This window comes from Centroberyx affinis, unplaced genomic scaffold (genome assembly GCF_046629955.1).
Source record: "Centroberyx affinis isolate AG114_WGS23_722 - 3 ecotype Tasmania unplaced genomic scaffold, CSIRO-AGI_Caff_v1 ptg003313l_1, whole genome shotgun sequence".
In the NCBI taxonomy this organism is placed as follows: domain Eukaryota; kingdom Metazoa; phylum Chordata; class Actinopteri; order Beryciformes; family Berycidae; genus Centroberyx; species Centroberyx affinis.
The window spans coordinates 1-11,609 of record NW_027281318.1 but is presented as its reverse complement, the minus strand read 5'-3'; the positions used below and the strand labels follow the sequence as shown (position 1 = coordinate 11,609).

At 39.6% G+C, this 11,609-nt stretch overlaps 1 protein-coding gene across 1 annotated transcript; it reads left to right on the top strand.

Moving 5' to 3' along the window:
- Positions 1 to 958: 958 nt before the first annotated feature.
- Positions 959 to 11,108, top strand: rsph1 (radial spoke head component 1). The gene is made up of 8 exons (XM_071538609.1): positions 959 to 1,077; positions 1,258 to 1,371; positions 2,170 to 2,275; positions 4,449 to 4,539; positions 5,640 to 5,775; positions 6,976 to 7,047; positions 9,725 to 9,833; positions 10,972 to 11,108. Exons 1-8 carry the CDS (start codon positions 1,027 to 1,029, stop codon positions 11,016 to 11,018), a joined length of 726 nt encoding a protein of 241 aa, XP_071394710.1. The 5' UTR covers positions 959 to 1,026; the 3' UTR covers positions 11,019 to 11,108.
- Positions 11,109 to 11,609: the final 501 nt, after the last annotated feature.

The following is an 11,609-nucleotide window of genomic DNA, read 5'->3' as shown; positions in this document are numbered from 1 at the left end:
CTGTCACCGCAGACTGCCGCTGCTGGTCGGCGCTCGCTCGCTCCCTCTTCGCTGCTCTGACGTCATCTGCCCAACAAGGAACCGGTGGCTCGTGGCTGTCCGGTTGTTTTGATCTTTGGCCAACCTGCCTCTCTCTCTCTCTCTTTCTCTCTATCTCTCTCAATTCAATTCAAGGTGCTTTATTGGCATGACAGTTCACAAACAAACACTATTGCCAAAGCATGTAGCAAGAGATTAATCATCAATTTAATTATTAACAAATTATAACAAAAAAAAAATTAAGTAACAGAAAAATAATTCCATCCCCTCCCATGTACTTACTCTCTCTCTCTCTCTCTCTCTCTCTCTCTCTCTCTCTCTCTCTCTCTCTCTCTCTCTCACACACACACACACACACACACACACAGTCACACACACACACACATTCTCTCTCTCTCTCTCTCTCTCTCTCTCTCTCTCTCTCTCTCGACCCTAAACATTTTTTTTACTGATAAAAAAGCACTTTGGAAACTCTATATAAACGCTCCATAAATAAAGTTATTTTAAAATTATTATTTAAGGATGATGATGATGATGATGATGAATAGTAGTAGCCTAGTAGTGTTGAACAGTAGTTGTTGTTAAGAGCAATAATTGATGATAACATAATGCGAAGAACTGCTTTATATTTATATAATCTTCGCAGCCAGAGTTCCTGTTCCTCGTCAGCTGGCCAGCGCTGAAAATTTGCCATAAACGTAAGAAAATGACAGACCAGAAACAGAATACTTTACAAAAAAACAACAAAAAAACCTTTTCAGTTTTAATTTTGGATAAAAGGACTTTTCAACGTTATTTTCTTTCCTTTGTGTTGTTGTTTTTTTGTTGGGGGTCACGTGGGATCACGCACAGTTGTCATGGTAACCGTAAACGTACGAGAGCGGTAGCAGTTGGAGTTTCCTGAGCATCTCTCCAGTCCTAACCAGTCAATTTCAAACTAACATTTTACATTAATTAAGCAAATTTATAACTTGTTAATATATTAACATGTCAGATGCAGGATCTGAGGAGTTTGACGATGAACGCAGTTACCTCGGGGTGAGTGAGTCAGCTCGTTTTAATAAGCCAGGTTTGTTGTTGGTTTATTGTTGGCTGGTTTTAGCTAACGTTAGCTATGTGCGAGGTGTGTGTGTGTGTGTGTGTGTGTGTGCGCCTGCCTGCCTTTTTATGTGTCAGTCTCTGTCTGTGCTTGTTAAATAACAATTATGTTTCTATCAGGAATATGAAGGGGACAGAAATGAAGCAGGAGAGAGGCATGGAGTCGGGAAGGCAGTGCTGCCCAGTGGAGACATTTATCAGGGACAGTATGAGAATGGAAAGAGGACTGGACAGGTATGATATGATATAGACAAGGCTGTGGTCAAGACCGCCTTAGTCGAGTCCAGGTCAGTTCCAAGACCAGGTCCAGGCGAGTCCAAGTCAAGACCAGATCCAAAGAGGGTCGAGACCATGTCAAGACCAAGACCAGAGCAAATTGAGTCATATTCAAGACCAAAATAGGCAATAAACAGTGTACATGTCTTCCCAGGTGTAGAAATAATAATTAATCAATGTATGGGAATTGACGAATCAATGGACTGAAGTTTGAGGTACACAGGTTGAAATCCTTTAAATTGTTTGTTGTGCTGAGGGGAAAAAAAAAAAAACATTAAAAAATGACCCTGTTATTACATTTTAAGATAGGCAGGAAAAAGTCAAGTTAACACACAGCAGCGACCGAGACCAAGACAACTCTGAGTCAAAATAAGGCATGCTTAGAAGCAAGTTTAGCAAAGTAATCACTAATTAAAGTTAACATGTTGGTTATGTTGCAATTTTCACAACACTAGTTTGCCATAGCATTGCTTTCTGTGGCCCTGTCCTTCACATAGGGTGAAGAGTAGGTAAAGTATATATGTATATTGACTGTACATATATAGAATGTAAACAACTTCCATTAAAACAGCATTCTTCAGTCTAATTTTGCTCCTTAAAGCCCACTATGTTGTTCACATTGGTTTTGGCTCATTGGTCTGTCTATGACAAAGGCAGTGTTTTCTATTGCCACTGCCATACAGTTTGCCTATTATGTTACCTAAGGCAGTGTGGCCTCTTTGACTTATTTATCTTTGACACTGTTTTGTCTAACAGGGGACGTACCGCTTCAAGAACGGAGCCAGATATGTGGGAGATTATTACCACAATATGAAACATGGACAAGGCATCTTCTACTATCCAGATGGGTCCAAATATGAAGGTATGATGGTGGATGGCAAAAAGCCACGTTACGAGAAAGAAACAAACCTTGTTGCCAACTTCTGCATTTCATTGGTGTGTATGTGTGTGTGTGTGTGTGTGTGTGTGTGTGTGCAGTGGTGGAAAGTAACTAAGTAGGCTACATTTACTCAAGTACTGTACTTAAGTACAATTTTGAGATACTTGTAATTTACTTGAGTATTTCCATTTGATGCTACTTTATACTTCTACTCCACTACATTTCAGAGGGAAATATTGTACTTTCTACTCCACTACATTTATTTGACAGCTTTAGTTACTTTTCAGATGGAGATTTGACACAATGGATAATATAACAAGCTTTTAAAATACAACACATTGTTAAAGATGAAACCAGTGGTTTCCAACCTTTTTGGCTTTTGACGTCTTCCAAAAAGCAGTGTGTAGTCGGGTCACATTTCAGATGTCTATGAGTTGTTAACAGCTCCACCAAATAGTGATTTTTCCCTCTAAACCTCACATGGTTTCATTTCAATAAACGTTCAAATGATCCAATATTTCAGCAAAAATCAAAGATTAGGCGAAAAAGTCCAAAAACTGAAAACAGATTTGCGTATCAGAACTTTGTTTTTTCTTCTTTCCTCTCCCATTAATCATCTCACGACCCCTCAGATTTATCTGGTGACCCTTTGGAGGGGCCCGACCCCTAGGTTGGGAACCACTGGACTAAACTAGCTGTATATAAAGTAGTTCAAACTAGCTACACCTCCAGCAGCTACAACAGTAACATGCTGCTTACACACTGATGCTTTAGTATTAATAATCTAATGATGTCATATATAATAAAATATCAGTCAGAGGGACCAAACCACTACTTTTACTTTAATACTTTAACTACATTTTGCTGCTAATACTTATGTACTTTTACTTAAGTAGGATTTTTCATGCAGGACTTTTACTTGTAATGGAGTATTTTTACATTGCTGTATTGGTACTTTTACTTAAGTAAAGGATCAGAGTACTTCTTCCACAAGTGTGTGTGTGTGTGTGTGTGTGTGTGAGTGACTGTCGAAATTTATGTCCACAGCTGCAAAAATATTGCTCTCCCGCAGGGGTTCTTAAACTTTTTCAACTGGTGACCCAAATGAGAAATTTAGCCTCTCACTCTGAGACTCAGGGGTTCAGAGGTTCAGTACAACTACCGCTCTTGTATGCAGGAGCGCACCGGCCATTTTGGCTCCTGACACAGAGTGTAAAGCTGAATCCAAAAGTCCGGACTTCACCGCACTTGCAGACTCGCAGACTTCCCGCAAAGTCTGCTGAGTGCTGAGGCTCCAAATCCACAATCCATCCAGTCCACAAGGGGCCTCAAGCGGACTTTCCGCAGACTTCCAGAGAGTCCACTTGGGGTGCAGACTTCACCAGACTTCACTGATTTAATTACCCACAATTCATTGCAAAACGGACGTGACGTTGTAGTTTTTCCAACTGCCGAACAAAAAAACAAAAATAACTTATTATGAATGTGTAAAACAATGACTTTATTAAAACGTTAAAACGTTTATTAAAACGTCGCCAGAAATAATATTCAACCACATCATGACAGAAATATGTAGAAGTATAGGCTATAGAGGTAATCAAAATGCATTTTATTATTGTAGTCTGTAAGTGATGGTAGCCTATAAAAGCTGTGCAGTGTAATGCCAAATATCCAGGCTATGAAAAATGAACGAAAAACCACAAAAGAAGGTCTTCCAGTGTAAGAAATACCCAATTTATTTAGCCATAGTCTGGTTCTTATTTACAAACATTTCTGTATTTGAATGTGTGTAGCCTATATGTTGTATAGAAATGTATCATTTTGTTCACTCACAAAACAAGCCTAGAACGATTACATACGCAAGTGCGGCAGTGATCACCGTGTACATGATTGTAGTTGTCGCTAGACTGTTGCTTCAAACGTTTCCACGGCAACGAGTGAAACAGACCTGAGGCCTGTCTGTCAGCGGCTTATAGCCTTGCGGTCTGGCGCCCTCGCAGACTCGACGTGATGAGGTTGAACACGTCGCGGTACGTACGACTGAAGTCCACGAGGGTTTCAGTCCACAAGTCCGGAGGGTGGACATCTGGATTCAGCATAAGAAACTTGGCTCTTACAGAATGTTTTCTCCTCTTTGCCTCTCTGTGTCTGTCAGGCTCCTGGGTGGAGGACCTGAGGCAGGGTCATGGGGTCTACACGTACCCCAACGGAGACACGTATGACGGAGAGTGGCTACGGCACATAAGGTACATCTATGGCTTCGACACCTCAAGTGCATGGTACTGAGATGCTGTAGTGTTTAAAGGTTTTCATCTCTGGCAGCACGCATGGCCCTGCTGGGCTGGGGTCAGATCCTGTATCGAAAGGAGATATTTTCCCCTTTGTCTTCCTGATTTTAATCACTCATGTCTTTCGTGTAATCTCAACGATACAGAAAAATACGTGAGCAGCAGCAGTGTTGGGGTCGTTACTGAATAATTATAGACACAAAATCTTTCTTTTAAAACAACCATATCAGGGTTTTTGCATGTTTTAGCCCATTTACTACACTGCACACATTCTTTACATCACTACCGACCAAGCTCAGATCTAGGACATAGGAGATAGAAGTCAGTCAGTCAGTTTTGAATCTTTGTTTCTGGGTTAGATTTGGACTTAGGACCATATTTATTTACTTAGTGGACCTGCTATTTTATTTTTCTCATTAACATATCCTTAAAGGACTTGGTGTTGCTCATTGTACCATTCTCGGGACGGGGCGGGGGGAGGTTGTGTTTTATTTTTGTTTATTTTCTTTTCCTCTTTTCCTTTCTTTCTTTTCTTTCTCCTGTTATTGTATTTTACACTTTGTATAAAAAATGACAAGTGTACTTGTTTGGTGCGTTTTCAACAAATAAATCTTCAAAAAAAAAAAAAAAAAAAGATTTGGACTTCAGCTGTTGTCAGGCTTTGTTGTGGCTGAGCACTTCCTGGTTTCACTCTCTGAGTTTCGATAGGTGGGTCAGCTGACGCGGGTCACGCCCTCTATCTGTTGCTTTGTTGTGGAAATCTGAAAGTCTTTAGTGAACACCTTCTCACCTAATGGACTGTGTAACCAAAAAAAACTATTTATCTGCCTCTATGCACTGCCTCTTGGCACCTATGTCCTGTTGGACCAGAACTTAGCTTTATGGCTCTTACTCTCGTTGTTCTCTCCTGACTAGATCCTTGCTTGTGTTGTATTAAAATCTCATGTGTACGTCGCTTTGGATAAAAGCGTCTGCCAAATGGGAAATTGTAATTGTTTCAACTGACTTCTGAGAAGGTAAAATCCTGACGTCAGACCTTGGCGTTCTCTCCTCGCCAGGCACGGCCAGGGCGTTTACCTCTACCATGAGACTGGCTCAAAGTACAAGGGATCATGGGTGAACGGCAAGATGGAGACAGCTGGAGAGTTCATCCACTCCAACCACAGATACCAGGGTAACTTTGCCAACAATAACGTAAGTTACTCTGTTTGTCTGACTCGTTTCACAACAGACTCGGCTGGACCTGAGATCTTTAGATTGCTTACAAGCATCAGATTTACTTTCACCTGTCTAGAATGTGCAAGAAGCAGTGACAATCTGATTGGTTCATTTGTGCCAGACAGAAAAAAGTAATTTGGCCAATTACTATTTCATTTTCAGGGTATTTTATATACAGCCTTGTAACAACGCATTATGTAATAACACCGCATTATGTAATAACTCAACAAAATGTAATAAATTTTCACTTCATTATGTAATAACACCCGCATTTTGCAATAATCTGACGCATTTTGTAATACACAGCCTGAACGCAATATGTAATAAATTTCCCCGTATTTTGTAATAAATTATTAGGCCTACATATAGCGGTGGTTATTACAAAATACGGGAGTTGCACTTTTTTTTGATGAAAATGTAATAATATGGTGCATTATGTAATAACCAACCAAAATGGATGTCTTCATTCATAAAAATCATTATAACATTATAACAACAATGTTTATTTTATGCATTCTAGCATGAATCATTAGTTAGTTCTCATTGGTAATCTACTGAACTATTAGTTCAGTAGATTAGTATCTTTCATTGGTCAAAACTACATGAAGTGTCACTGTATTCCTTAGCTTCATAGAAACTGTACTTGAGGTTCATAGAGACATAGAAACTGCACAACACAGTGTTATACTGACACAAACATCTAAGTACTGCTACACACAAATGTCAGGAGACACACACACACACACACACACCGCAATATGTAATATTTTTTTACAAAATGTGGGGAAATTTATTACATATTGCGTTCAAGCTGTGTATTACCAAATGGGTCAGATTATTACAAAATACGGGTGTTATTACATAATGAAGTGAAAGTTTATTACATTTTGTCGTGTTATTACATAATGCGTTGTTACAAGCCTAAATGTAGTTTTAAGTACATTTTCAACTGTACACAGTATCCTTGTACATCAACTTGGCAGTTCCTCTAAATGTACCTCCTCCGTCATTACATTTGGGAAGCTGTAAGTTTCAAAGTGCAGTCATCATATTGTAATAATAATAGTTTAGCGATAACAATAGTCCTCTGTCACAGTAGTTTCCGTATCGTTGTGTTTATCTTTGCTCTTCTACCTGAGATCGGTCAGTGCCTCCTCCCACTCTTATCTCTTGCAGCCGTCTGGTCCGGGGAAGTATGTGTTTGACATTGGGTGTGAGCAGCACGGTGAATACCATCAAGCAGAGCAGGTACTTCAACACAAATACACACCCGCTGTTTCAACCCGGCACGTCAGCTGACTTCAGCGATCCAGGTCGTACGTGCCAAAAAAAAAAAAAAAAAAAAACAGAGCATACTTCATTTCCTCATTACACCATGAATGTGATTCTATGAAATGACAAAGTCCCGGTGCGTTGAGGCGAGAACATAACCGTGACCGCTCTCTCGACTGAAACTCCAGCCGGCGACCGATGAGGAGAACGGTAAAAAGTCGAAAGGTCAGACGTCCGGGTCGCCCCGCCCGGGCCGCAGGGAGGGATATTTCACCTTAGGAGGAGGAGAGGAGGTGCTGCTGCCTCAGCCTCCATACGGCCTGCTGTTGTCGTGCCTTTTCCCAGTAGTTTACATCCGTCTCTTGCATGAAGACCCCGGGGGAGTTGGGAATATGAGAATGTCTTTTCATCCGTGTGAATTCTGCTCTATAGTAGTAGTAGTTATATTAGCAGCGTCCTGTTTGAGCACGCGCACTTGCCTGTTTTAAATGCCTGCATGACTTTGATAATGAACAGCGTACAGATGAAGCCTCTGTAAAAGTCCCACTTACATGTTACACTACACTGTAATGTCTTTCCTCTCCCCAAGAGGAATTTTTAAGCAAATCCTGGGCTGTGACCGGAATGGATCACTATTCCTTTATGTGTATTTCCCTATATAGCGCTGCTCTATTAGTGCACCAATTAGAGTGAATTCAGACACTTAATTCATCATCATTCATCATCAACCTGCGTCTGCATTCACCAGTTGCATAAACAAATGTTTCAGCTAACATTTGACAAGTTACCAATATTCCTTCAAAGCCATATATGTGTCACTAGCTGACATTCAACAGAAAAAAATATTCACCGACGTTCCCATCTAGGCGTTTTCCGACCTTATGTCAGTGAATAAATATTCTATGCATTGGAGTTATGTGTGCTGCTACTTTTTTCTGTTTATTTTGACGTCTTACACCGTTTTACACCGGAGTCAACACCAATGTCAAGTCAATAACAATAATAACAACGTCGACTTCCGGTCTCAACCTTCAAAATCAACCGTTTTGCTAATTCAACTACAGAAATGGCAAATAAAGAATGCATTTTAGGATGAATCTATGGTATATGAGAGTACAATTGCTGTTTGCAAAATGTCATGTTTTACAGCATGTATTAATAGCCATATTGGGCTTCTAAAAATATACAATATTTCAATCTTGATCCAGACAGCTTTGAAGGGAGTCAACTATCTAAACGTCCATTTTCATCTATTTCTGTATCCCATTTGTTCATAATGGCAATAGACTGAGAGCCAGATTTCCTGTGTTCAAGTCATTCAGAATATATTTTAATAATGTAATATTTTTATTTATTTTTATTTATTTTTCACATCTTTTTGACATCTTTTTGTTACCAAGAAAAGTTTATTTACTTGCATTAGTAAACGAGGTTTGGTGAAGAAGAGGATGCCATCATTATAAAACCACGAAGGGTTACAACTTGGTTGCTTAGTAACGGCCAGGTGGCAACAGACTCGCAATGCATTTTGGTATACTTTCATGGTTTTAGTGACCAGGCTTGTTCACTACATATTACAGTGCATTGTGGGAAATATGCAGTGCCCTCAAAATAGATAGTGATCCATTCTAGTCACAGCCGTGCAGTTAGGGCCGGGCAATATGGCTGAAATCAATATCAATATCAACATTTTTCCATATAGATATATATCACGATATGGCTTATGTATGCAAAAGCACATGTTAAATAATTCAATTGATGTGCATCACATTAAACTACATGGTATTGTTAAGTGTGATGTGTGATGTGAAACAAAACTATAAAAATATTTCTTAAAATACTTCATACCTTATTTAGTTTTTAAATGAAATGGGCTCGCTATCATCAATTTAGATAAAAGATTTGTGCATCACGACATCATCATATCATCCTGTCATGACATTATGATTCCACTGAAAGACGATAAACGATAATATTGGATTATCGCCCAGCCCCCCCCATGCAGTACTAACACATGGCAACACAGTGGCTGCCTCTGTAGTGGGATGAATACATCAGGAAGCATGCTAGTAAGCTGGCAGTGTGCTGGCAGTGTGTTTCTTCTTGGGTGAGCATGAGTGAATGGTGCTCAGCCTGCAGTTGTAGCTGTTTCTGTGCCTTGCCCTGCTCCGCAAACAGTCATGCTGCTCATGCAAGAGACACTAAGTAAAAGGAGGCCTGCTGTAATTCCACATGGTTCAACTGAATTGAACATAGCAGGATTAAAGATTACCAGAGCATGAAAACATCCCAAGAACCGTGAGAGGCTGAGAGAGTGAAAAGGCCTCTGCAGAAAAGAAATCCATCTGAAGTATATTCCTATGTGTAGTTTTTGCTTGTAATACAAGCCAGAATGTATCAAAATAATACATTTCAGAGCATCTCTTCTTTTCTTATTTGTTTTTACACTGCCTGAAGCAGACCTGTTTAGTTCTTGACTTTAAAGTGATTTTTTTTTTTTTTTTTTTTTGCATGCAAAGAGGAAGCCCTGCCCCTGTCTTTTCTTGTTTGCTCCGCCATTTTTGAGGCCCTCTTCTTTCCGAACTATCTCTGAGTTCTCTGTACAGGAAAAAGAGTGATATTTGTCCGGGCTTCCTCCCTCCATCCCCTGCAGGACAGAGCGGAGGGTGAGGAGGACGAGGCTGCCTCCACCACCGTCCTCAAGTGGATTCCCAAGTGCGTCACCAGTCTGACTCTGTGGACTCCGGCCCACGAGGCTTCAGGTGAACTTCAGTTATTATCAACCTGGTCGTCCCGATCATAAACAGTGTCAGATCAGTAGTCTGGGTATTACCTGCCTCATTTTCTGGGCATTTAAATTGGATTCCTACAGTTATTGAAAACCTGAAAAAAGTTGTGGAATTTCAGGCTTGGAAAAGCCTCGGAAAAATCCTGCTAATTTGTTGATTTTCTTTTTCTTTTCAAGTGTCCAAATAGCAAGTGGAAGTAACTAATTACACACACTCATGTTGAGTAGCTTTTTTGTGTACTTGTACTTTTTTCAAGATTTCAAGTTGCCTTTATTGTCATTGTACATGTACAACGAAATTGCGATTGCAGCTCCCTGAGTTTGATGCATAACAAACTAAACAATAATCAACAAGTAAATAAAGTAAAAATAGAATAACCTGAGTGCAAAAAAAAAGACAAACCCTAAGAATAATCAGTTAAAAACTTAAGAGCAGTCAAATAAGAACATTTCCAAGTAGAGCATGTAAACAGTAACATGTTGTCCATATTGCACTGTTCATATTGCACAGTTTATAGTTTATTTGCCATGGGGTGGGGGGGGGTGGGGGGTGGGGGTGGGGGGGCAGTTCACAGTTAAGTTCAATTTTCCAATTCTAAAAGTATCCAGTTTGAATCTCCTCTTTTTAGAATCACATGGAAAAGATCACAGCTAACAACGTTGTCTTCTCTAAAAAAGTAACTCAGTAACTTTTACTCTGAGGACATTTTAAATTAGACACTTTTTACTTTTACTGCAGTAGGTTTTTACACCAGTACTTTTACTTCTACTTTAGTAAAACATCAGCTAAGTAACAGTACTTCTACTTGAGTAGGACGTTTTAGTACTCTTTCCACCACTATTTGTTATGAAACAGTTATGAATTTGAATTGAATTGAATTTGAAAAGCAAAATTGTGTAGCAGCCATGTTTATAGTGTGTCCACCTATCAGCCTAATCACCATTAATGTACTGTATAGGACCGGCTCTGCTGCACCACTGTGCCACATGATGTGGAAAATCAGTCAAGACAATGTGGAAGGAGGGGAGATGAGGAGAAAGATACAGGAGAAAAAAAACTCAAGTGTGTGTGTGTGTGTGTGTGTGTGTGTGTGTGTGTTTTGTTTTGTCAGTCCGAGAAGAGGAAGCAGCTTCAGCAGAAGAGGAGGCAGGAAACTGACCTGAAGCTTATAAAGTTATAAATCCACAATCCTGCATGTTGTAACCTTTTTTAAGAAGTAAAATAAATGCATTACATAAATAAAGATACAGATATTCTTGAGAGTTTGTCTTTGATCATTTTATCGCTGATATTTGATGACTGTGGCAACTGTAAGGAACTTTTAACCAGAGGTGGGACTCAAGTCACATGACTTGGACTGGAGTCAGACTCGTGTCAGTTTTAATTTGGCCTACTGGAGACTTGACTTGATGCATGAAGAGAAGACCTGAGCCTTGACTTGACTTGGGTTCTGGTGACTTGGGACTTGACTCTGACTTGTACTCTGATGACTTGAAAAGGTTTCTAAAGTCTTGACTTGAGATCTTGTGTTTGTGTAAATGACTTAGACTGAAAGTGATGAGATTTGTTCCAGCAGACGACTGAATTTAAATTCTGTTTTCTGAATTTGTATGGAATGATTGAATTTATTGAAGTTGAAACTGATTATAGAAATCAAACTCATGATGCCCTTACCAAGTTTTTATCCTATTAAAACCATATTGCATTGAAAAGTCCTAGATATTTAGTTTTCTTTAAGATATTAAATTG

Excerpts from the sequence above, each read along its gene's own strand:
- rsph1 (XM_071538609.1), top strand. The coding sequence starts at position 1,027 with ATGTCAGATGCAGGATCTGAGGAGTTTGACGATGAACGCAGTTACCTC. Across the intron at positions 1,372-2,169 it reads ATGGAAAGAGGACTGGACAG|GGGACGTACCGCTTCAAGAA; the intron begins GTATGATATGAT and ends TTTGTCTAACAG. Across the intron at positions 7,048-9,724 it reads AATACCATCAAGCAGAGCAG|GACAGAGCGGAGGGTGAGGA; the intron begins GTACTTCAACAC and ends CATCCCCTGCAG.